General features: G+C 41.4%; 1 protein-coding gene and 1 pseudogene across 2 annotated transcripts in view; both read left to right on the top strand.

Annotated features, from left to right (window-relative positions):
• exoc2 (exocyst complex component 2) overlaps positions 1-25,871 on the top strand; it is a 268,711-nt gene that overhangs the window by 158,872 nt on the left and 83,968 nt on the right. For both annotated transcript variants that reach the window (XM_078198474.1, XM_078198482.1), the window contains exons 12-18: positions 9,657-9,782; positions 12,158-12,282; positions 19,728-19,796; positions 19,909-20,066; positions 21,833-21,954; positions 23,978-24,039; positions 25,444-25,524. In XM_078198474.1, the coding sequence (XP_078054600.1) occupies positions 9,657-9,782; positions 12,158-12,282; positions 19,728-19,796; positions 19,909-20,066; positions 21,833-21,954; positions 23,978-24,039; positions 25,444-25,524 (743 nt within the window). The remainder of the gene's footprint in view (positions 1-9,656; positions 9,783-12,157; positions 12,283-19,727; positions 19,797-19,908; positions 20,067-21,832; positions 21,955-23,977; positions 24,040-25,443; positions 25,525-25,871) is intronic.
• On the top strand, positions 12,634-13,120 carry LOC144503980 (mitochondrial import inner membrane translocase subunit Tim17-B pseudogene; annotated as a pseudogene).

Here is a 25,871-nt window from a genome sequence, read left to right as displayed (position 1 = left end):
TGAGCTGCAATCTAAATTCAGCAGGGAGAAGAAATGGAAAGTTCCTTTTAAATGAGAATGTTACCTGTTTTCAGATTATCCATCTGGAATGGCAGTCACAGTACAGAACTTGTTAACCAGTGTGCGAATCCAACAAATGCCATAGCTTAATTGTATATATTTTATTGTATGCATGTAGATCAGTGAGAGTTTGATAGCATTGTGTATTGGATCATTTATCCAGTTTGCACCTCATGTTGAAAGCATGAGCCAGTTATGAGAAAGGTCAGAGGTACTGATGGGATCCTCTATTTTACGCTAATTATGTAGCTCAACCCAGAACTCTGGGAGATTCATTGGTGTGATATTTCAATTTCCTTAATTGTTTTGCTCTCAGTAGGACTGCTAAATAAATCCTGATTACAGTAAAGCCAAATTTTTCCACCAGTTACATGCTTTGAACTGAGATCCACTGGGAACTGTCCCAATTTCGCTCAGACCCCTTAAGCTGCAAGAAAAATGGCATATTTTCATACCATTCGTGCGAGGGTGAAGATCTCTTATCTCTGGCTGATCTTAAAAACATAAAACTCACTATATGACTCAATCCCTTGATAATATATGGTAAGACAGTAAGCTGCTAATCACAGCATTGCTAGCAAGTTTAACGCAGACTTATTTTTGTGGTTAAGGAAAGTATTATTGTTTTTTAATAAGTGAAGTAAATGAGGCTACAAGAAAATTGGCAGACCCTTTTTGAATTGGGCAGCGTAAGATTACATTTATAATACCAACCCTGGAACCAAAATGTATTTTTCTTTGGGGTCGGAATAACACCAGCTGTGCATGTTATGAGAACAAATGGCGGATGCACAGAGCGCTCGCACCATTTCTGCATTTCATACTGAGTATTCTGTTCACCTTGCAATGAATGATCTTCCTTTGTTCCCATAGAAGAGAGCAACAGGATCTCTGTCAAAAGGGCCTTTTTAATTTGTTATCCTAGCAGCTGGTTTTCTTCCATATGCTGTACTTACTGTACATCTGAAAGAAGCTTCATGCAGCTGGGAGCCATTTATGTCTAAACCACATCCCTTGCCCTCTAAACCTTACAAAAATACTCACACTGAAAAGATGTAAAATTGATTACTGCAGCTCCTGAAGTTCCAAATGTCACATTTGGGCACGCCGCACCTTCGATAGAATTCCCGATCACCTTGTGACTCTTTTGAAATTGACCGTCCAAAAGTTACCCAGTCCGAAATTTGTTCCAAAATAAAGTTTGTTACTGTAGTGACAATGATGACGAATTCGTCAAAGTTAATCATTGAAATACCCAAAATGTATTTTTTTGTCAAAGAAGTAACACATTACCAAAGTACCCGATTGAAAGTAACCTAACTAGAACAATCCTTCATTGAAAGTAACCTGAGCCATTGTGTGTCTCGATTGCCAATAACTTCCTTTTTGTACCATTTAGAATGATTTCAGAAACACTGACGGCCTTTTTTGTTCACTTTCGGAGGACAGCGTCAGAGTTCCTTCTCAGCTGAGTAGTTCCTGACGAATGAACAAGTGCTGGAATCACAATTTTTAAAAAGCACACAACATTCCTGGAGGCTGACATGCTTGGTTAAATAGGCACATTTCAATACTTCAGAATAAAGATGGACTTATTATGTAGCTTTATTATGTGGCTAGTGTGGAAAGAAACAAAATAACAGGGCCTAACATTCCACTGCATTTGTTTTCTTTGAGTGTAAAACTTAATAATTTATAAAATTGTTGTTTGAACTACAAATACATTATTGATTTGTTTAGATAAACCTTGTCACGTTTTACAGTAATACATTCCTGTCGCAATACGAGTGCCAGGTGTGAAGTGCGATAAGCACTGGGAAAAGAACTAAATGTAGCCATATTGTGTTTATTGAATACATTTACATTGGCGGAGCCCAAGGAAAGAAATTCCAAAAGGTAGGGTGCTTCCTTGCTTCATTGCCTAAACAAATTCGAGTGGTTAAAGCTCAGGCATTTGAAAAAAAAAATCAGTCCCTTGCATTTGGATCTTTGCATTGAAGCAGACTCAAGGAATTGCCTGTTTGGTCAATGTAGTACTGTGGGTGGTCAGGACACAGCACATGGCAGCGAGCCACTGTGCACAGGAAAGAATTTTCAAAGGTGTTTCGGGTGGTTCGGAACTCTGTAACCTCTCCTGAGGATCAGAAGAACGCAGATCTCTTGCTACCGCTGTAGCGGAGCAAGCATGTTGCTTTTCTACTGCTGGTACAGATCATCAGGAAATTGAGAGTGGCATCAGAAAGCACTGCAGGCCATGTTAGGTCAGCACTTTTCAATTGCTGTTTAGCAGCTGGGATAAATTCTACTCTTGACATCTCATTCCATTTACAGTGTTCCAGCGCTACCTTGTGGTAAATCCTGAGCTGAAGTCATGTTCTGGTAATTTGTTCCAGATGTTTATTAGTCCTCAGGGTAACTTGGTTGTTGTGGTTCCATGCTGCTGGTTCAAGTTGTTAGTAATACTATATAACTCAATTAAAAATTATTCCATATTAAACTATCCTTTCCTGAAACTAGTGCGAACTGCTGCTGTGGTTTCCTATGAAACAGGAGAACATTTTTAAACTGACGCTATCAAGGTCTAAAATATACGGTATGTTTTGGAGCTACACAGTGCCCGCTCAGTTAAATTGGGACAAATTTATATGTTGCTCTCTTTACTAAATGTAGCTGTTCAGACAGAGGTTGTACATAGAATATGTCTAATAGATACCAATTGATCACTCTTGATTTGTTTATTGATCGCTCATAACTCTGCAACAGCTTAATATTTTTTGTGTTTCAGGTTGCAAAATAGTTACATTTCATAAATGGCTAGCATTCATTCTTGCATTAGGGTTAAATAATATTTGCCCGGTAATGTTTTGGAGAACTAATTTTTATTCTGCCTTCATAGAATTATAGAATCCCTACAGTGCAGAAGGAGGCCTTTCGGCCCATCAATCCCACCCAGGCTCTATCCTCGTAACACCACACATTTACCTCACTAATCCCCCTGACACTAAGGGGCAATTTAGCATGACCAATCCAACTAAACTGCGCATCTTTGCAGAAGTAAGTTGTATTATTTGCTTTACTGAGATAAGTACGAGGAAAGTTAAAGTTTATTTATTAGTCACAAGCAGGCTTACATTAACACTGCAATGAAGTTACTGTGAAAACCCCGGACAGGTTTTTATTATGCCCTGTAGAAGTAGCTATTATTTGCTTTACTGTGATAAGTACTAGGGAGAACAAGAGCTGATTGGATCCCATCTTTTTCCCTCAATCCATCATCCCAAAGAAATGCCCCAAAGTGCAAATGTACTATAAGTATGCTGTGTTTATTGTCTAAGGTCAGATGCAGATGTCCAGAAGTGAATTGGAAATTTAATGCCAACAGATAGATTCAATCAAAAATCTAAGAATGGTGACAGCACAGGAGACAATTTGGTCCTTTGTGTCCATGTCAGCTCTTTGCATGAACAACTTGACTAATTCAACTCCCCTTTCCCTGTAACACTCCAAAATTTCCTATTCAGATAATTATCCAATTCCCTTTTGAAAGCCTCCACCCCATTCTTGGGCATTCCAGGTTCTACCCCTCTGTGTTTAAGAAAATAAAGTTTTTTCTCATGTTCACCTTTCGTTCTTTTTGCCTTTCACCTTAAATCGGTTCCCCCGGTTCTTGATTCTTTTACAGTGGGAGCAATGTCTCTATTTATTCTGTCCAGATCTCTCGTGGATTTTGAACACCTCGAACAAATCTCCTCCCGATCTTTACTTTAGGGAGTACAACCCCAACTTCTCAATCTGTCAAGGTAACTGAAGTCGCTAATCCCTGGAAGCATTCTCCTATATCTTTTCTGCACCCTCTCCAATACCTTCACATTCTTCTTAAAACGTTGTACTTGTAATTGGACACAGTGCTCCAGGTGAGGGTGAATCAGTGTTTTATAAAGGTTTGCTGTAACGCCCGTGCTTTTGTACTGTGTGCCTCTGTTGATTAAGCCCAGGATTTCAAATTCTTTGCTAACCCTGCCCTGCCACTTCAATGATTTGTGGATATATACCCCCAGGTCCCTCTGCTTCTGCACCCCTTTTTGAATTGTGTCCTTTATATTGCTTCTCCTTGTTCTACTGAAACATATCACTTCACACTTTTCTACATCAAAGTCCATCAGCCATGTTTCTGCCATTCCACCACCTTGTCTATGTCCTCAAGGTCTAAGACTATTCTCTTCACAGTTCACATGCTTTCAAATTTTGTGTCATTAGTGAATTTTGTAATTGTGCTCTGAATACCCAAGCCTAGATCAACAACTTTTATATTTATATAGCGCCTTTAATGTTAAATATCCCAAGGTGCTTCACAACATTATAAAACAGCATATTACACAAAGCTACAAAGGGGAAATTAGGTCAGATGATCACAAGCTTGAGGTAGGTTATAAGCAATGTCTAAAGGAAGCAAGCAAGGTAGAGAGGCGAGAGAAGTGTGTGGGTAGCTGATACAAATCAAGAAATGTAGTAGTCTTGGTACTGATCCCTGATTACAACTGATCCCTGGGGAAACCCACTGGTATACCTTCCTCCAGTCTGATAACCAAATGTTCACTATTACTCTCTGTCACTCAGCCAACTTCATATCCACTGTTTCTTTAATTCCATGGGCTTAGACTTGTTGACAAGCCTACTCTGTGGTATTTACATCACACCCTCTTCAACCTTCTTTGTTATCTCATCAAATAACTTAATCAGGTTAGTTAAACACGATTTGTCCTTTGCAATCTGTGCTGGATTTCCTTAATCAATTTGCCCAGCAGACTGTTTTTTGTTACAGATGATCATTTTTGAAAGCTTTCCCACCACGTGGTTAAACTGGCATCCCTGTAGCAGCTGGCCTTATCTTTATACCTGTTTTTGAACAGCAGTGTAACACTTGCAATTCTCCAGGTCTCCAGTATGACCCTTGTATCTAAGGAGGAATGGAAGATTATTGTCAGTTCTTCCCCAAATACCAACCTTACTTCCTTTAGTATTCTCAGATACACCTAAGTAAGTCTTGGCAACTTATCAGTCTGAAGTGCATCAAGCTTTTCTAATACCACATCTTTATTAATGGTTTATTCCATCCAGTGTCTCAATTACCTCCTCTCTCATTAAGACTTTGGCAGCAGCATCTTTGTAAAAACAGATACAAAGTACTCATCCTTTGCCATGTCCTCTACTTTCATGCATGAGTTACCTTTTTGGTTTCTAATTAGCTCCATCCCTCTTTCTACTGCCCTTGTACTATTTACAGTAAAGTCCCAATTGCTTATAGTCGGACCCTCACCCGCGCCGATTCCATGGTGGGCGAGGTGGTAGAGCTCCGGCCTCTATATTCATCCTGGGCCCAACTTGTGTCATCAACCTGACATCTGTCATAAGCACCCTTTTTCCTGTTTCATCTTAGTCTTGATCTCTTTCGTCATCCTTGGAGTTCTGACTTTGGCTTTTTCTTACCTTTTCTCCTTTCAGAAATGTATTTTGACTATACCTGAACCATTTCTTTTTAGACAACACATTGATCCATCTCATTTATCTTGACCAGACCCATTCTCGCCTAGCTGAAAATAGCTGCCCTCCAATTAATTATTTTTTTACTCTGGATTGATTGCTCTTTGCCTATGCTTCTATGCCTAAGCTAAATCATATAATGCTATGATCACTGTTTGCTAAATGTTCTCCTACTTTCAGCTCATTCCCCAGAAGCAGAACCAACAGTTTTAGCTTTGCCGTTGGACCGGGATGTGGAAAATCCTCCTGAAGGCACTTCAGAAATTTTTCCCCTCTCTGCCCTTTATACTATTACTATTCCAGTATATATTAGGATAATCAACCCTCCCTGCCCTCACCATTATAACTGTACTATAATTTTTGAACCTCTCTGTAATCTTCTTCAAATTTGTTTCCGTACATCTCACCCCACTAGTTCGTGACCTATAGAATACACAACTCTCTAACCAAATAGATTCTGCCCTTAACCCCTCTTGGATATCCTCTTTCTCCAGCACTGTAATATTTTCCTTCATTAATTTTATTTAAGTTTGCCTGTATTGAGAAATCTTGCGTGTTTGCTAGTAATTTCAGATTTGACCTGTACAGTTTTATTTTCAAAATGGTCACTTTGTGCAAAAGATGATTGGATTTACTGCGTCCAAATTGGCTGTGCTTTGCATATAAATAACCGTGAGTGCCATTAGCTACGAGAACAAAATTGTCCCATTGCTTAGCTACCAACCTGGCCTGTCCTTTCATAGCGATTGTAGTTGGAGTAAAAATATATAAGTTCTGAGGGGGCTTGACAGGCTAGATGCTGAGAGAATGGGCGGGAATTTCCAGCCACGCTTGCCCAGAAACCGGAAAATCCCACCCGAGGTCAAAGAACCTTTGCATGGTTCCCCCCCACCCCGCCCGCTACGATTCCCGTGGTGGGCGTGATGGGAAAATTCCCCCCAATATTTTCCCTCAGGGGAAATTTAGAACCAGGGGACACAGTTTCAAAATAAGGGGTCTCCCATTTAGGATGGAGATGAAAAGGAATTTCTTCTTTGAGGATCATTGATCTTGGAAATTCTCTTCCTCAGAGGGCAGTAGAGACGAGGTCATTGAATATATTCAGGGCTGAGTTGGGCAGATTTTTGATCTACCAGGAGTCCAGGTTAATGGGGTAAAGGGAAGTAGAGTTATGGCCAATATCAGGTCAGCCATAATCTTATTAAATAGCAGAGCAGGCTCGAGGGGCCAAACAGCCTGCTCCTGTTCCTATTTATTCTGATCGTATGTTCTTATGGCCAAAAAGTACTTCTGTGCTGTTGCATATTTTACTCAGTTCTGCTCCCTACTGATGGGTGAATCGTTATTAAACTAGGTTGTTTGTACATTATCAGAAACGATGGGCAGAATTTTCCTGCCTGTTTGTCAGAGGGGGTTTCAGGGGTCAAACAAGGTTGGAAAATCCCAGAGATCGACATTGGGACAAAATCCCAATGTGCTGCTGCTGCCCTCCTCAGGCTTTCCACGGGGTCATGATGTGGAGATGCCAGTGTTGGACTGGGGTAAGCACAGTAAGAAGTCTCACAATACCAGGTTAAAGTCCAACAGGTTTATTTGGTAGCACAAGCCACGGGGTGGCATTGAAGGTGAGCAGGGAAACGCTATGGATCTGGCAGATCAACAATTTAGAAATTGTTTAGGTTGTTAAGCCAATTATGAGTTCATTTAGCCCCAAATCCTGGATTTGCCATTGAACCTATTTCTCAACCCGTGAGCAACTTGCCAGCGTCACTGATGAGAGTGCACAGCAGGAAGAGCTTCCTCATTGAAACTGACGGGCGGGGAGGCCGCCTGATTATTTATATTGAAGAGCGTCAGTTATGGAAATTCAGAAACTGCAGTTCATAGAATCCACAGTGCAGAAGGAGGCCATTTGGCCCATCGAGTCTGCACTGACAATAATCCAACCCAGGTCCTAACCCCGTAATGTCACACATTTCCCCTCCTAGTCCGCCTGACACTCTGGGGCAATTTATCATGGCCAATCAACCTAACCAGCACACCTTTGGACTGTGGGAGGAAACCAGAGTACCCGGAGGAAACCTACGCAAACATGGGGAGAACATGCAAACCCCACACAGACACTGGCACTGTGGGCAGCACTGCTAACCAGTGCCACCGTGCCACCCTAGCATTTTTCTCAGAGAGAACTTTCACTTTTTAACAGTTGATTGCCAACTTTTGGGAAAGGAGCTTCACTTGTCTAGCATTTCACTCACTTCAGTTGCACTTCCCTCCTGCCAGCCTTCACACAGAATGGGAGCAGCTTATGCAGCTTTACCTTGCACCATTGCTGAAGGTCAAAAGCTGAGACCACACCAATGCCAACTGCTCCAGCAGGAGCAACACCAACGGTAAATCTCTATGACTCTTAACTCTCTACTCCTCAGGTGCATGCCTCTTCAGAGGGTAGATGGGATAGACACTGAGATCCAGCTAGGAGGCAAAGACCCCACCACCACCACCACAGGGCCCACAGAGAGAAGATTACATGTCTGAGCACCCGTGTCTCAGGAGACTCAGACTCTCATGGTCACGTCAGTGCTGATGTTTGCAGCCTCCTGGGAGGGGGGGAAAAAACCTCCTTCCCAGTGGAGCAGGTGGGCAGACATTGCCAACAAGATGCCCATTATAGGAGGGCTACCTGCCCCGTATCCGCCTCAGGCCACTCCACCTCTAATATCTGCCTCTTGGTATGTTGCATGCTCTGTTCTACTGTGTGAGAAAACTGAGAGGTTGGAGTGCTGGTAATGGCTTATGTGGAGTGGAGGGAAGGCCACCATTTTTCAAGGGTGATGGGAGTTTTGGGTCCTTCTAACCAGCCAATGCATGCCGATACAGACTTGCATTGAAAGCTCACTATAAATTACCTGAATTACAAATTGTTTTGGAAAGCTTTCACACAGTTTGTTTGCATCGCTTTGTGATCGGAACAGTAATAATGCTGCAATGAATTTCTGACCAGGGTCAGTGGGATAGCAATGTTTCCCATTTGATTGACACCAGTGTTGCACTGTGTTAGTGAAGCTGGACTTTCAGAAATCATTTGTAATTTGATTTTAGTGCAAATATAATTGACATTACTGTTTCAAATTGAATATTTTTCGTACTGTAAATGAAAGAGCATATTTTAACAGAAGATGCACATCTTTTATGTGGAATATGTATTTTAGTATGGAAGCCATCACTATTGCATGTTTCTCCTTTTTTATTGTCATTCATAAAAGTGACCTCTTTAGTCCTAGGAAAGAGGCTAAAGGTTTTGTTGTCATATCGGAAACGGCACTTCCTATGATGAACTAATCATGTGTTTTTGAAATCACATTAGTTAAGCTCTTACCATGTTCATGCTGGAATCTGTGGATACAAGGTATATTCATCATAGAATCCCTACAGCGTAGGAGGCCATTCGGCCCATTGAGCCTATACTGACAACAATCCCACCCAAGCCCTATCCCCACTTATTTACCCTGCTAATCCCCCTGACATGAAGGGGCAATTTAGGATAGCCAATCAACCTAACCTACACATCTTTGGACGATGGGAGGAAACTGCAGCTCCCGGAGGAAACTCATGCAAACACGGGGAGAACGTGCAAACTCCACACAGACAGTCACCCAAGGCCGGGATTGAACCTGGGCCCCTGGCGCTGAGGCAGCAGTACTAACCACCATGCCGCCCCTTACCACTTTTGCAACAAAGAAGTTGCATTTCTTATGGTTTGCTTTAGAAATATAACTATTTTCTATACTTAATCTGGCACATTTCTGTGTTCCTTCGAATTACAGCAATTGTGTTCCTTTTGTAGCTACTTTCAAAAGATAAGCTGTCATCTCTGAATAGTTGGTGTCAGAATAAATTGGAGTCTGCTGACTGACAGCTGTGTTTAACACAAGTGAATGCTGTGTAGCCTTGCTACATGATAGCTGTGAGGTATTTGCTGTACAGATCTCTCAAATTAAACTTAACATTTTCATGAGACAGTACCATGCTAACTATTCTGTTTGTTTGCATAGGTGCGCCGCTTCTCCACAGCTCAGTGCTGGATTTGGACAGTGATGTACGGCCTTCTCCAATTAGTCGCTTGACTCAAGCTGCCTCAGTGAAAAGGGCCAGCAGTTTCCAATCTTCTCGGGATGACTGTAAGGACTGCCAAGCACGTGTACATTTTATAAATGCTTATTCAGGGATACTATTTAAGTATCTGTGCTGTGAAAACTAGCTCCCTATGGATAATTTTGTACAAACATATCAAATCTATTGGGTGCCAAATCCAGATAAGTAGCCCTACTATGTTTAAATGACCAATGACTTAAACAGGAACCATTGCACAATACATTATATTTGTTTCATTTTCTTATTGAAAGCAGAGAAAAACATCTTGACATTTATTTTTTTCACAGGGTTTTTCAGCACCACAGCTTTGTTGGGTGGGTGTTAGCAATGTGTCATGAGTGATGACTAGTCATGACCACTTTTGCAACAATAAAGTTGTATTTCTTAACATTAAAATTATTTCCCATATTCTGTCTCACTGTCACTTCTGCTTGTCTCTTCCTTTCACCTCCATAGCAAAAGAGAGCTCCTTGAGCAACTATGAAGCTTTGTGGTTGATTTGAAGCGTAATTGAACCAAAAATGAATTTAGTTAGTCTATTCTAAACTATAATTTGCTGTAATACTATGACATGATAAAGATACAAATTTTAGTAATTGTAGTGAAATTTGTTTCAGCCTGACGGACATTTTAGTAACTTCTGTTTAGTCATGAGTAAGAAGTATGATGGTCTTGTAGCTGTGCTTCTTATCCCTGATTTTCATAATGATGTACCTTTAAAACATCCGCTGAACATTAGGAAAAAATTCTGTTTCATTTAAAATTTCTGACACAAGGACATTTTTTTTCCAAAACTTTTACCCACATTAAAATGAACAAAGAGGCTGCATGATAATAAGACCATAAGATATAGGAGCAGAATTCGGCCCATCGAGTTTGCTGCACCATTCAATCATGGCTGATAAGTTTCTCATCCCCCGTTCTCCTGCCTTTCCCCTGTACCTTTTGATTCCCTTACCAATCCAGAACCTATCTATCTCTTGCTAAAATGCACTCAATGACCTGGCCTCTACAGCCTTCTGTGGCAATGAATTCCATAGATTCACCACCCTCCAGCTAAAGAAATTCCTCCTCATCTCCGTTCTAAAGGGTCATCCTTTTACTCTGAGGCTGTGCCTTCTGATCCTAGTCTCTCCTAATGAAACCATCTTCCCCAAGTCCATTCTATCCAGGCCTTTCAGTATTCTGCAAGTGTCAATGAGATCCTCCTCATCCTTTTAAACTCTATTGAGTAATGAAGTAAGATGTTAGATCTCCAGTCCTTGCAGCCACGGAGTGGTTTACTTTAACACCACCCCACCAACCCATACTCGGTTGATTTCAGCCCGGTTGCAGTACAGAAGCAAAGAGGGGCAGCAGGTCCCTCCTGAGAGATGAAACAAATGTCTCCAGCATATCACGTGTATGTATCGCCCGGCAACCAGCAAAGGATAGTATTCAAAGAGCCCTGTAACAGCCCAAACCTGGTTTCTTTGACATGCGATCAGAGAGATGTTGGTAACGAGGCAAAAACATTGCACAGGGGTAGAATTATGATGTTGGAGATAAATATACTGCCCTCTGGAAGTAATGCAAAGTTAGTACTTTTAGGTAAAGTGGAAGTTTTATTTTCCTACTACATCTAAGACACACTGCCCTTTTCTAATTACTGTTCAATCTGTGATATACTGTCAGAGCAATTAATATGATGATCTTTAATCGAATAATTCTGACTGCCTCAGATAATCGAACTTCCAGTCCAATGCCTTAGTACTTTAATGAAAAGGCATTTTTCATTATTAAAATTCATCTTTTAAAAATCAGAGAGCTGTAATCTGCTTCTGATGAACAGATGTAAGTTATTTCATCCTGGAATCCCTGCAGTGCAGAAGGGATTTTGAGACTCGAAACGTCAGCTCTTTTCTCTCCCTACAGATGCTGCCAGACCTGCTGAGATTTTCCAGCATTTTCTCTTTTGGTTTAAGATTCCAGCATCCTCAGTAACTTGCTTTTATAATTATGCAAATACCTTTGCTTATTCCAAATTATAATTTGGTGTAATATCTGAAATCTGGCAGAAAGTTAAATTTTAATTTTTATCATTTCCAGCTAAAAGGGACATTTTGGTATCTTTTTGGAATACACTTGTTTATTTGAGGTAAAGCCGATGTGTCAAGTCCTGACTATAATGGGTTGCATTGACCTGTTTTCCTGATGGAGCAGGATAATTGAGATTGACAAATATTTTAATGAATGTGTTGCAAGGGCATGAGTTATAGGTAATGATATGTGCCAAAAATGGATTCTGGATATAACTTAATCGAGTTTTATAGATTTTGAAAATTTGGGTTCTATTAATAAATGTAGTGATCGTTATTCTACATGTGTGCAGATATTCATAATATATTTTGTTTCCTTGCAGCTTGGCGTTTCAAAGCACCTCAGCCTGTAACCTTTGTTGACAATCTGACAGAGATTGTTATAAGCCAACTGCCCAATTTCTGGAAGCTTTGGATATCCTATGTGAATGGTAGCCTTTTCAGTGAGGTAAAAGTAGATCCATTTAACCTTGATTATTTTAGAAGCTTTAAGAGGTTCATATCATGATTAAAATTGCCTTTGCAAATATTCTGAAAGGTTTTGTTTTAAGTAAGCAATTCTTAAAAAGTATGATTTAAGTGTCTGATTGCTCTCCAAGTTTGCCAGGCCAGTTGTTTTGGAACTGGGACTCAACGTCGTTGGGCTATAGAAACACTTTGGGTTATACGTTCCTGTAACAATTTCATCAGTAAAGGCAGAGTGTAACAGAACCAAACAGACCAGCAGGTCCAGATTTGATTGCCAATTAGTGCTAATCTCAGCCAGAGGCATTCAGGCACTAAAGTTGCTCTCCAGGATATGGAGGAATATACACGGAAGCCACGCACCTGGAGGATTGTCAATGACTGTGCTGGTGTGTTCACCATAGGTGCGATTGGAGAAGGCATTTTCCAGTCAGTTATAGGCTTCAGGAACATTCCTGTTAGCGTGGAGCATTATCTGAGGGGAAGTGTGAATGTCACGAGGATCAGAGTGCATCAGATATGCGGTTGCTTTGCAGTGTGAAGTGGTCTCTTCTCTACCATTAACTGTGGCTTGGCGAAACCCCACTGCAAAGAGGGCCCCTGGAACTCCATCACCAGCAAAGCACTCACAGGGGCAATGTTGTCTTCCAGAAGTGGTCCAATAGTGATGGCGAGTTCTGTCCTCGCCCTGATTGAAGGAGTTGGAATCTTGCTGACCAGATACACATCCCAGCAGTTCCATAACCCAAGCCCGTTCATGGAGGACCCTACCAACTGCCTCCAAAAGAGCCGGTTACAGGGGCTATGGTCAGTATCAGTAATCTCACAGATAGATAGAGAGAAGGACAGAGAGAAGGCAGGTCATCCTAGGGAGGAGATCCTGAACTGATTCCAATCTTGGTGGACCGCACCGTTTCTCAGTCTGGACTATGGATTTTGCACGCTTTGTGAAGCCACTGGTCAGAGCATTTCTGTTGATGGAGCCATGGTGAATTTAATCTCAACTGCACAGAACTCTGGGGAGGCCACGGACCATGGAGCGGGAGTGGCAGGGGAAGTTGGGGGGCACCTGGGATAGAGTATTTCTGTTTAAATAATAATTATCAGCAACATCCCAAGATTTGGTAGCAGAAAATAATCCTGCCTTCCTGCAAGCCTTAAGGTTAAGTGAACATCTTCTCTGGCAAACCAGAGCTGATTTTGTGTCTTATTTACAGTTACAAACTAGGGCTGAATTGTCAAAAGGTAAAGTTGGATGACCTGGCTCCCTGTTTGCAACTATACAAGCTCAGTGCATTGAAATATTTTTTGTAGATGTAATTTTTCTTTTGCATGGAGTCATTGTGGAACTTCGAGGTGGTAGTTTTGGAATAGTTGAAAAAATAGTTCTGCTGCTTGACTGCATGCCTTAAGAAAAACCTGCCAACCTTCCTCTTTGCCATTGTGAAGTTGTGTGCGCCGAGTGTTTTTGTCTGACCATTCTCTCATTCCCAAAACTATCTCTGTACCCATTCAAGTCCTTCTGTCTCTGGTGAGGGGAGAATCTCAAGGGAAGATGAACACAGACAGGAGGCTGGCAGCAACCGTGCTTCCCCCAATCCCTTTATCCCTTCCCCCACATGAAATCTATATGCAGTATAGACGGGAGACAAAGATGTTGAATTTGGAGGCTTGTACTTATTTCAGTTTAGTATAAACTGTTTTCTAGCTCACAATGTGATCGCCTCTGCATCAGAGTAACCTAAAGGAGATTGGGTGACCGGTTTGCAGAGTTCAATTTGGAAACGTGATCCCGTGTTTCTGATTATTTGTCATTTCAATTATTTGGCCTCAGTCTCCTACACTGTTCACACAAAGTTGAACATAAGCCTGTGAGGGACAGCACCTCACCTATTGGTTAGACTCTATTGAGTTCAACATTCTGGGATCGTAACCACTGCTTCCATTTTATTCTGAAAGCATCTGTTGGTAATTACACTGCTATTTCCTAATTACAGCTCTTGATCCACCTTTTGTTTCTTTAATTATCCCATTACCATCTCCTTTTGCGTTCCACCATAATTTATTTAGGGCGGCACGGTAGCACAGTGGTTAGCACTGCTGCTTCACAGCTCCAGGGTCCCGGGTTCGATTCCCGGCTCGGGTCACTGTCTGTGTGGAGTTTGCACATTCTCCTCGTGTCTGCGTGGGTTTCCTCCGGGTGCTCCGGTTTCCTCCCACAGTCCAAAGATGTGCGGGTTAGGTTGATTGGCCATGTTAAATTGCCTCTTAGTGTCCTGAGATGCGTAGGTTAGAGGGATTAGCAGGTAAAATATGTAGGGGTAGGGCCTGGGTGGGATTGTGGTCGGTGCAGACTCGATGGGCCGAATGGCCTCCTTCTGCACTGTAGGGTTTCTATGATTTCTATGTTTCTATGATTTAATCTCTTTCCATCTGATCACATGCATTCACTTTAGTCATTTCCTCATTGCCTTCGTTCCCTGCCTCTCTACTTGCTATACAACGTTGCAGCTCTAACTTTTTTATCGGCCTGTAGAAGATGTCTGACCTGTTGAGTATATCGAGCATTTTCTGTTTTCATTTCAGATTCCCAGCATCCGCAGTATTTTGCTTTTGTATTAAGCAGCAGTTTTGATCTCAAGATTCTTCTCAACAAAGCCACCAGTTTTTCTTTTCTCCATAACAATTTAAATTGGTATTAACTCTGTCCACCACTGAATAAAAAATGTCGAGCCATGGTTAGAATAAGATGCAGAACATTTTTACCCTGTGAGTCAGGTTGTATAATAACAAAGACATGATTAAGTTATACAGAGCTTCATGAGTGATCTTATCTTAGGCTGTATTTCAGATGTAAGGAAAAATAACTTTTTGACCCTGTAGATGTCAAATGAGATGAAAAAATATAATTGTGGTTCTAGATCCCAAAAAGTTGTGTCATGTGATAAAGCCATCAAATAACATGCATGGTATCTTTACCATTTAGTGTTTGTGCTGGATTTATAATTAGTATCCTGCAGTTCTACACCACGCACAGTTGGATTCCTACTGTAAGGGACGGTACATTGTGCTAATAACCTATTGAGTTGCTGCAGCACATTACTAAGGAGGCTAAACATACTAGACACAAAGATTTATCATTTGTGTGATTTTAATTCCCCCCCCCCCCCCACCGAGCCTGAGCTTTAATTTCTCTGACCAATTCAAAACATTAATGACGAGGAAGCAGCTGCAGTTTAACATGAAGAATTTCAATCCATAAAGAATCCTTTTTGGATTTTGCGGACATCACCTGAAAAAACAGCCGAACTGCACAGAGCTCAGCACTCGTGTGCAAGAAAACCCAAGAGGAAGATGGTAGCCAGAAAACCTTGGAAGACAAATGTTGGAGGAAAATATAAACTTCATGCGTTCTTTTTTTAAGCTGCCTGGGCAGAGTTCAGCATTTTTTCTCAGGTGGACAAGGGACAAAGCAAATAGCACATATGCCAATGTCATCACTTAGTTTTTCTTTAAAAAAGTTAATTTACAATGAATATTGCAAACTTCTTGTACTAATTGTTTTGAGTGTGATTTTCTGCCCAACCTGCCATGTGTTTCGCGGCAACGGAGGTGGCCCACCATTGGTCGGCGGCTGAATCCTCTGGTCCTGCTGTTGTCACCGTGGTTTCCCGTTGAATGCGCCGCTGGCTGCCGGAAAACCCGTGCCGGGACGCACTGTTAACGGGACAGGAAGTGAAGTGAAGTTTATTTATTAGTCACAAGTAAGGCTTACATTAACACTGCAATGAAGTTACTGTGAAATTCCCGTAGTCGCCACACTCCGGCGCCTGTTCGGGTCAATGCACCTAGCTAGCACGTCGATCAGACTCTGGGAGGAAACCGGAGCACCCGGAGGAAACCCACGCAGACACGGGGAGAATGTGCAAACTCCGCACAGACAGTGACCAAAGGCTGGAATCGAACCCGGGTCTCTGGCGCTGTGAGGCAACAGTGCTACTCCCTGTGCCACCGTGCCGCCCCATCAGGAAGATACCGGTGTCAGAAAGATACCGCCAGTGCGAACAACCAGAAAATTCCGGCCTGTCTTTTTCTCTTCAGTTTGTTATAGGCTGCCTTCCTCTTCCCCCTTCATACCTTTGGTTATTATTAAACTCAACTAATTTGTTCTTTGAAGCCATCTAATTTCAAGCTTATGCTTTAAATTGCACACGGAGATGAAGTTAAATAACAGTTTTCATCTGCACAGTTTGTTGGAATTCAAAATTTGAACTCATCTGGAGGGACTATCACTTCACTGTACAGCTTCTAGATCTAGAAATAATATTTTCTTTCCTTCCATATATTTCCCTTGGCTTTGCCTTTCAGGGTTTGCTGGCTGCCGCAGTGCAGATCAAAAAAACCCTGAAAATTTGTGTTTCGTTTTGCATAATTAAGCTGGCAGCAGCAGCGTGTGTGTGTGCCAGTCAGTCCTGCATGGTTGGAATATGAGGCATTGCCGGTGCTTGATTTTCTGTTGAGTCATCTATGTGTGCTGCCTTTCTTTTTCAATGAGCACTAGTGACTATCTCGTAGGGAGGGAAGGTAAGGGCGTCTGTTTGGGGCCCAAGTTGTACCAAAGTACACAGCAACGGAAATCGGAAGCCAAGTCACCTCTCTGTGGCAGACCCAATCTTCCAAGACCCGAACCAGATTGATTAGCAGTACTGTGGGGGCACTGTAAACCATTGATGAACTTGGCAAGATTAAGAGTGGATCCTGGCACTGGGATCTGGGATTCTTACCACTGAGCTCCGGAACACCCTGCAAACAAATTCTTAACAGGCAGGGTGGTCCTGGCTGGGCATGCAACACAGCGTGCCCTGCTCTGGTAAACTGAGCAATTTTAGCCAGTTAAACCCTGTGTGTACTGAGAATTGAGGGGCTTCGGCATCTCCACCAGCTTCTTAGGATTTAGTTGTCCCCCAGTGTGGAGGAAGTGTGCATTCTATCAGTGCACGCAGAAATCCTACATGTTCATATATCTCTAGAACTTGGTTCAGAAATTTTTAAACCGAGTGAGATGGATTTCTTTCTGTCTTAGATGCCCAACTCCTTTCCCTGAGTGCTTGCAGCATACTGTAATCACAGTGCACCCATTCATCAGAACTGTACCTTGGATTAAAGTAATCCAAAATTGATATCTGGCGCTACCTTGAGGAATTGTGTGATTACATTTTTAACTCTTCTGAATAGAGAACTCAAAGATATGTCTTGACTAAAGTACAATTTTGTTACTAGATAGATAAACTGTTAGACCTGTGTCTAACCATTCTGTAAAGTTCCTCCTTCAGAAAAAAAGTGCTCCTTTTAAAATGTTTTTCCCGCTGATTAATGTTTTTAAAGTTTATTCATTGGTGTCACAAATAGGCTTACATTAACACTGCAATGAAGTTACTGTGAAAATCTCCTAGTCGCCACTCTCCGGCACCTGTTCGGGTACAGTGAGGGAGAATTTAGCATGGCCAGTGCACCTAACCAGCACGTCTTTTGGACTGTGGGAGGAAACTAGAGCACCCGGAGGAAACTCATGCAGACATGGGAAGAACACGCAGACTCTGCACAGACAGGGACCCAAGCCAGGAATTGAACCTGGGCCCCTCATGCTGTGAGGCAGAGCTGTGACACTGCGCCACCGTGCCACCCTTGTAAACTCTGATCAGCTATTGCTTTTGCATTTGGCTGCCTCTTTGGTTGATATCAAGCTGAGAAAGCAGTTAATGTAATTCCTGCAAATGTTAATAAGTGACCAGTAGGTGTCAGTGTGTGTTCAGTGAATGCAGAATGTTGTGTGCGGCAGGATGAAGAAAAATATGCTAAAGAGAATTAGTGCCCTGACATAGCCCTGCTTCACTCCACTGATAGTCTTCAGTGATACTCCATTATAACTGACCCAACTGTACATGTCCTCGAGGAGAGAAGAAATGACCTCCAGCAGCCCAGATAGGCAGCCTCTATTCCACAGCCTTTGACTCCAAAAACTCGTGATTCCAAATAAACTTGTTGGACTTTAACCTGGTGCTGTGAGACTACTTACTGTGCACAGCCTTTTAAACAGTCCACCTCTGCTGACAAGGTTGACAGTCTTGGTGAAGTCTGTGAAAGCGATGTTGAGTGGTCTGCCCTGTTGGCAGCAATTCAGTAACTGCTGAGATGCGGAAATCATGTCACTTGTCAACCTGCGGAGATGCCGGCGTTGGACTGGGGTAAACACAGTAAGAAGTTTAACAACACCAGGTTAAAGTCCAACAGGTTTATTTGGTAGCAAAAGCCACACAAGCTTTCGGAGCTCTAAGCCCCTTCTTCAGGTGAGTCACCTGAAGAAGGGGCTTAGAGCTCCGAAAGCTTGTGTGGCTTTTGCTACCAAATAAACCTGTTGGACTTTAACCTGGTGTTGTTAAACTTCTTACTTGTCAACCTATCAGCTCTGTAGCTGCATTGAGACTCAAGGTAGATATTTGATGCCAGGATTTGAAATCTCAACAGAGCAATGCATGCAAAGACCTTTCCCACAACACTTAACGAGGAGATGCTTTTGTAATTGTTGCGATTCCCTTTGCATTTGGCAACAATTGTGAAAACAATTTGTCATCAGCACCTCCCTTTGCACTCGCAAGGTATGGACAACTTATGCAAGCCAAGAAAAGCAGCTGAACCACTTCCACCTTGCTGCCTCAGAGGAAAATTGGGCACCTCCTGTCAAAGCAGTGCCGAATATGGTAGTACACCATATGTTTGCTCTCTTGAGTCAGCGGCAACTCCATCGACTGGGGACTGAGCTGACTGGATGACGGTTGCATCCCCAAAGACGTGCTCAATGGCGAGCTTGTTATCGACACAAGACCAACCAGTTACTCACCTCAGTAATACAAGGATATCTGCAAAAAGGTCTTGAAGTTGACCAGGATTGGAGTCGGTGCATGAGAAGTCCTTGATGCTGACCTGGAGACAAGCTGTCAGGAAGAGCGTGGGGGAAAGCAGAGGACCAAAGAAATAACTAGACAGTGAAAAAGAGAGCCTGCAGAAAGGATGTTGACCTTCGGTAAGCTCTATTCATCTGTGCCAGCTGCAGAAGGGACTGCCATTCACGGTTGGCCTCTACAACTATGACAGAGTCCTCATTACAGGAATGACACCACTCTAGGAGCAATCCATCACCTCCTGAGATGGATGGATGCCAATAATGGATTTATAACATTACACTGGACCTCTTTCATGTATCTGTTTTAATTGCATTTCTACTTTATCTTTCAATGTAAGTGTGAAATAGTCTGAAAATAGCTTCTGTTTCTCTGAGGAGGTTATTATTTCTTGCGCTGGTGCTTTCATGTTTGTGCTATTTACACATGGGCAGCATTTTAATTTTAAACTTTTATCTTGTGATCAAAGACAGGTGAAAAATCAGGTCCAGCTGAGAAGTTCAAGAAAAATGCCAGATCCCGACAAAACGACTTCAAGGTACAAAAAAAAAAAGTCTTTGTGGCCAATGCGATTCATTTTTTGTTTTAAGTGGGAGGGAAAAGTCCAGGTGTACAAGCGGAAGCAATGTTTTTGAATTTTGTTTTGGTAGAAAATGATTCAAGAGGTGATAAATTCACTTGTGAAACTTATCCGAGGAGCTCTTCTTCCATCCAGCCTGGCCGAGGTAGAGCTGAGGCAATATGGAGGATGGGAAGCAAAAATGGAACTTTCAGGCCAGTGGTTAACCCACATTATTCACACTATGAGGTAAGCAAGGTTTTCAAATACAGCGATGTTGCTGTCTGACTGGGGAAATTATACATGTAAGCTGCTCTAATTTGAAATATGAACATTTGAGAATTTGCATTTGATTAGCCTCTGGGAACCAAATGTGTGAACATAACATTCCCACTCTCTGCTGCACATTGTAATCACTGCGCAGTTAAGAGAACTTTCCCAAATCTATTGTGTCTGAGCTTCGATAAGTGTTGTGTTGAAAGTTTCACACCACAGAACCACAACTGTCCAGTTTCAAATTATCCAATCTAGCACTAGTGAGAGTGTGGTTCCCTTTTCTTTCTCACTGGTCCTTCATTTTTCCAGACCACTCAATACATGTAGCTGAGCAAGTAGTCAGGAAGTCTGTCCAGCAGGGATGCTCAGCTCAACTATTGAGAAAAGTGTGCAGGGGCTTGGTATTTAGAATTTTTACCGTAACTGCTCACAGCTGAGAGCTGAGATTAACAGATAGCATCATGGCAAATTGAACAATTTTGTTTTAATTCGTTTGTGGGACATGGGCATCGCTGGCTGGCCAGCATTTATTGCCCATCCCTAGTTGCCTGAAGGCAGTTGAGAGTCAAACACATTGCTGTGGCTCTGGAGTCACATGTAGGCCAGACCAGGTAAGGACGGCAGATTCCCTTCCCTAAAGGACATTAGTGAACCAGATGGCTTTTTCTGACAGTCGACAATGGTTTCATGGTCATCAGTAGATTATTAATTCCAGATATTTTTTATTGAATTCAAATTCCACCATTTGCCATGGCGGGATTCGAACCCCAAATTATTAACTGAGTTTCTGGATTAGTAGTCTAGCGATAATACCACTAGGCCATCACCTTCCTGTATGTATGTACATGTATGTACCTCCTGCTCTGTTGACCAAATACGTATCAGTAGCATAACATTATCATTATCGTGGAAACACTTTTATGTGTTTAAAAAAATACATTGGCCAGAACCTCACCCGCCACAGAATTGGCACGGGCGAGGGTCCGACAACGGAAATCTCTGTTGACCTCGGGCGGGAATTTCCGGTCTCGCCCAAGCGAGGCCGTAGAAGTCCACCCATTGTTATAACAGATTAGGTTCTGAGCACCTTTCCCATACACCCAGTGGCAATTCATAGACAATAAAACATTCTGAATGTTGACTGTCCAGAGCTGTTTACATTGCATTTAGGTTCCACAAAGAATTGCACAAACCAGTGGTCAGATTTTACCATAATATTGCTACCAGTGAAATCAGCTTGGTGAAATTGCTGCAGAACTCCATCAAAATCATCACAGCCTTAAAGGAAATCGATTGTGTGCAGTGAATGCAGTCCGATTCGCATGAGCAAAATGCACTAAATTTTACTCTTGCCAACCAAGTTGGACTCCCTAAATTCCACTCCCTGAGAGCGCGGTGGAGGCAGATTCAATCGTGGCTTTCAGAAGAAAAGTGGGTAATTATACTAAATGAAAACAAATTGCAGGCAGGCGATGGTGAAACGGTAAAAGGGAGTGGGACTAGGCGCGTTGCTCTTACAGAGAGCCACAGGGAAGCTATTGGCCGAATTGTCGTTTACTGTGTTGTAATCATTCTGTGATCCTATGGGGGGTTTTTGTTTTGTGATTCTTTTTTAGGTTGATAGTAGTTATTGTGTAATTTTACTTTATTGCTAAACCTACGTTTGTAATTTCGCAATCTATACGTTTGTTGCAGAAGCTGTCCCCTTCCTAATTCTTTGATGTTTGATTGAATTGCAGAATTAACTACGAGTCTTTGACAGCGCTGGAAATACCAAATGATCTCCTGCAAACAATTCAGGAACTAATCTTAGATTTACGAGTCCATTGTCTGATCATTACATTGCAGCAGACAGCTGACGGTAAGAACAAAGAACACATCTTTTAATTTCTCCCACTCCATTCTTACTCCCACTCCCCACTTTGAGCAAAATCCTCGGGACTGATTCCGACCAAACACCAAGACCTGGAATTTTCTCCGCCGTTCCCATCCACGGCTGTAATTTCACCAGATATGTCGTGGAAATCCTATTATCATTCCAAGAGGGATTCCACCGTACCTCTGCGAAGTTATGACACTGGACTGACAATTAGGAAATTTCAGGGCTATGTATATTCCTGCAGAAAAGAAGGGAAAGGATTATAATATCATGAACATTTTAAATACTTGCGTACTAAATATTTAATGTAAGTTAGAAAGAAGAAGCATGTTTAATACTCTGCTGCATTTACATCACATGGATATTCCGAATGTTTCTGTTGTCTGAGTCCCTGACGCTGTGAGGCAATAGCACTAACCACTCTGCTACCGTGCCACCCAAATTATAATAATTTATCGCATTCTGGATGTTGAGTAAATAATAGGCAGCAGGGGGATGGTTGAGATTGATTGTTTGGAGGGGGAGTTGAGTGTCATCAGTGGACAGGTGAAAGCTGGACCCATGGCTTCCGACAACGCTGCCAAGGTGCAGCCTGGAATAGAGGAAAGGGTCAAAGGATCCTTATGGACCATTGGAGATAAGCGTGCAATGCTGAGAAAAGACTCGCTTGCTTCTCTGGCTATAATCCAATAAATAAGAGTGGTGTCAAGCAAGGGTGGTCCCAAAAAGGAGGACACTCGAGGAGAGATTATTGATTCTGTGACTGACCATAGTAAAAGCTGCACAGAGGTGAAACACTATACTTGTATATCTCAAAGTGCCATGGTATTCTTGAACATAATTCTTCATGTCATCAGTTCAACATTTTTCAAAATGGGTAAGATGTTCTTTCGGATAGTTGGTGCAGACTTGATGGGCTGGGTGGCCTCTTTCTGCACTGTAGGGATTCGGTGGGTCTATGGAACCTTCTCTGGACTGTCTCCAATGCCAGTATATCTTTTCTTAGATAAGGGGACCAAAACTGTTTACAGTATTCCAGGTATGATCTTCTATAGTTTTAGCATGTATCCCTATTTCTATACTCCATTCCCTTTGAAATAAAGGCCAACATCCCATTTACATTAACTTTTTAAGTGGGTTGTTTGGTGCGATGGGTCTAAAAAAAAGATAAAGAACAACTGAATTTGGTGGAGGGGAACTTTCTGAGGAATTGCTGTATATTAGTTTCCTAATAACTAATACGAAAAAGAGTTGAAGAGATTTGTGTTGCTATTTTGGTGCAAAAAAATTTGGGTATTTTGGTTTAGGTGTCTGTTGGTTGTTCTTATAAATCCAGTCACACTGCATAAGCAATTATAAAACAAATGCAGTTCACATTCTTGGGCAAACCTGTTTGGATACTACTTAGGCTGATAGTCCAGTGCTGCTGTACTGAAGGAATGCTGTACCATCAGAGGTGTCATCTTTCAGAATGGACGTTGAACTCAAGACCCATCTACCCCTTCAAACAACATTAAAAGATTCTATGGCACTGGATGACCAGTAGAGTTCTCCTGCTGTTCTGACCAATATTTAACCCTTAACATCATTAAAAACAAATTACTGATCATTAGCTCATTGCTGTTTTGAGGATTTTCCCGTGAACAAATTGGGCCAGTATATTGTTAAAATTTATTGTTTAGTGAATTTGAATTCCCAAATACCTCCGCTCTTCAACATCACCCAATCTTCTCCATTTTATTTTTTTAACTGCGGGTTTGCCCTATAATCGTCTGAGATTTCTGTGCCCTTCCAACTTTGGACTCGTGCATTTCTAATTTACATCACTGCCCCATTGTTGACCATGCCTTCAGTATCTAGGCCCTAAAGGTTGTTTTATTTGGGGAATGCAAACGTTTGTTTTTACCTTTTACATAGAAAACTGCAATTCTTGAAATGATAGTACTTGGGATTAATTTGGATCTCAGTTTGACATGCATGCGTTTATTTTTTTCAAATTCAATAGATGTTAAGAGGCTTGCAGAAAAAGAAGACTGGATTGTTGACAATGAAGGCACCACTTCTTTGGTTAGTAGTAACAGGTCTGATTACTTTCGACTTGGGAGATGAAATAGGTGTTATTCAATTATTTATTTAAAAGCAGTAGTATGTTCTGTTTGGAAGGAATGTGCTTTAATGAATTGAATGGCCTATCCTTTCACCTTTTTCCACATTCTCAAGCCCCTTCACAAGCATTCACCTGTTTGCATTATTTGCACCCTTTTATATTCACTGTATGCCTGATTTTTTGTATTTTGCCCAGCTGCTTCTTTAGTCAATTTCAGTGACCCTATTTACATGAATGTATCAAATCATTTGAACTCCCTACTACATTGAGTTAACCTTTCTATTGTGTTATTGACTCATACATTCTGTTGAATGCATTGCATTATTTATCAATTTCTTGTGGATTGTGTATCCTTTTATTACACCGACTTTCCCAAATGCAAATTCAATGTTGCTACATCAACATTACTGGTGTTAAACATTCATTGTGAGAATTGGCTCACATAAGCATTTATGGCATGTTGATTGTCACCCAGTCTCTTAAGATGTGTTGTAGTACTTAAAAATATAGGCCAGAACTTTCTGGCCATTCACACCAGCAGGTCTTCCATCCTGCCAATGGCGTACCCTTGCCGCAGGTTTCACGGTGGCAAGGGGTGCACTCAACGGGAAACCCAGCAGAAATAGTTCTCTATTACTTGAGATGTTTTTTTAATCTGACACAGTAATTTGTTAATTCTAATTCTTTGCACTGGCATTTACGTAATACTATGTAATGATTTAGTGCCCAACTGAAGTAATACTGTAGGAGATTGGGTTTATTGTCTGAGATATTAAATTTTCTACAATGTTGTTGACAGAAATAACTGGAAGAAAGAAATCTTGTCTTCACAATGAAATATAGGTATTGTTAAAATGAGGCATGATCTTTCTTGTATTTTAACATCAGATATAAATTGCTGTGTCATATACTATAATCTGAATTTTAGTCGTATGGTGGATATGGGAACCCAGATTTCAGCAATAAAATATACCAACAAAGTTTAAGTTCTTTCACATTTTTATATGGCATATTTGACTAATTTAAAAAACAGGAAATGTTCTTTAGCTCATTTTGTTCCAGTGGATTTGATAATATTAACCTAAATTCAAGATTTTCGTTCCAAAGTCCCATATGTTTCTGTGGGAAATATACCAATAACAAGCTATTTAAAAAGTATATATAAACTGTTGATGGCCTTTTATTTCAATTCTGATTCGGGGAATATGTTGATCTTGCTCTGGAGACAAAATGTTATTGTATAACTTAAAACTGGATATATTATCGTTTAGCACACAGAATTGTAATAAATTCATTATTAATAATTGCCTCCTTCATTTAAGACATTCTGATGTTTAATTAAAAATATGCACACTTCTTTCTAGCCTGCTCAGTTTGAACATCATGTTATGCAAACCCTACAAAGTCTGAAAGAAACCATAGATTGCAAACCTGGAGAAACCAATGTAAGTCTTGTAAACCAGAATTACTCTTTGCTTTGCCAAGTAGTTTTCCTTCGGTGTTGCTGTAGAAGATTAGTGCAGAAGCATCACTGGAGAAACCTCCTGAAACATACTTCCCTTTTATTCTGATCCTATTTTAAAATCTTTGAATGCCATTTATGGCCATGCACTTTTCTCCAACTGAAAGAACCGAGTAGTTAGGACTTACAAGTTCAAAGTATAGAAACTTGTTGAAAAGAATCATTGTTCCAAAGGAACTCCAACCAGAAATGTTAAAAACCAGGCCAATGCACCGACCCCAACCTGGGATGGGCAATAGCCCTGCACTGGGAACCATCAAAAATGTGATT

This window comes from Mustelus asterias, chromosome 2 (genome assembly GCF_964213995.1).
Source record: "Mustelus asterias chromosome 2, sMusAst1.hap1.1, whole genome shotgun sequence".
NCBI classification, from domain to species: domain Eukaryota; kingdom Metazoa; phylum Chordata; class Chondrichthyes; order Carcharhiniformes; family Triakidae; genus Mustelus; species Mustelus asterias.
The sequence above is the reverse complement of the archived record's forward strand: the minus strand, read 5'-3'. Positions and strand labels throughout refer to the sequence as shown.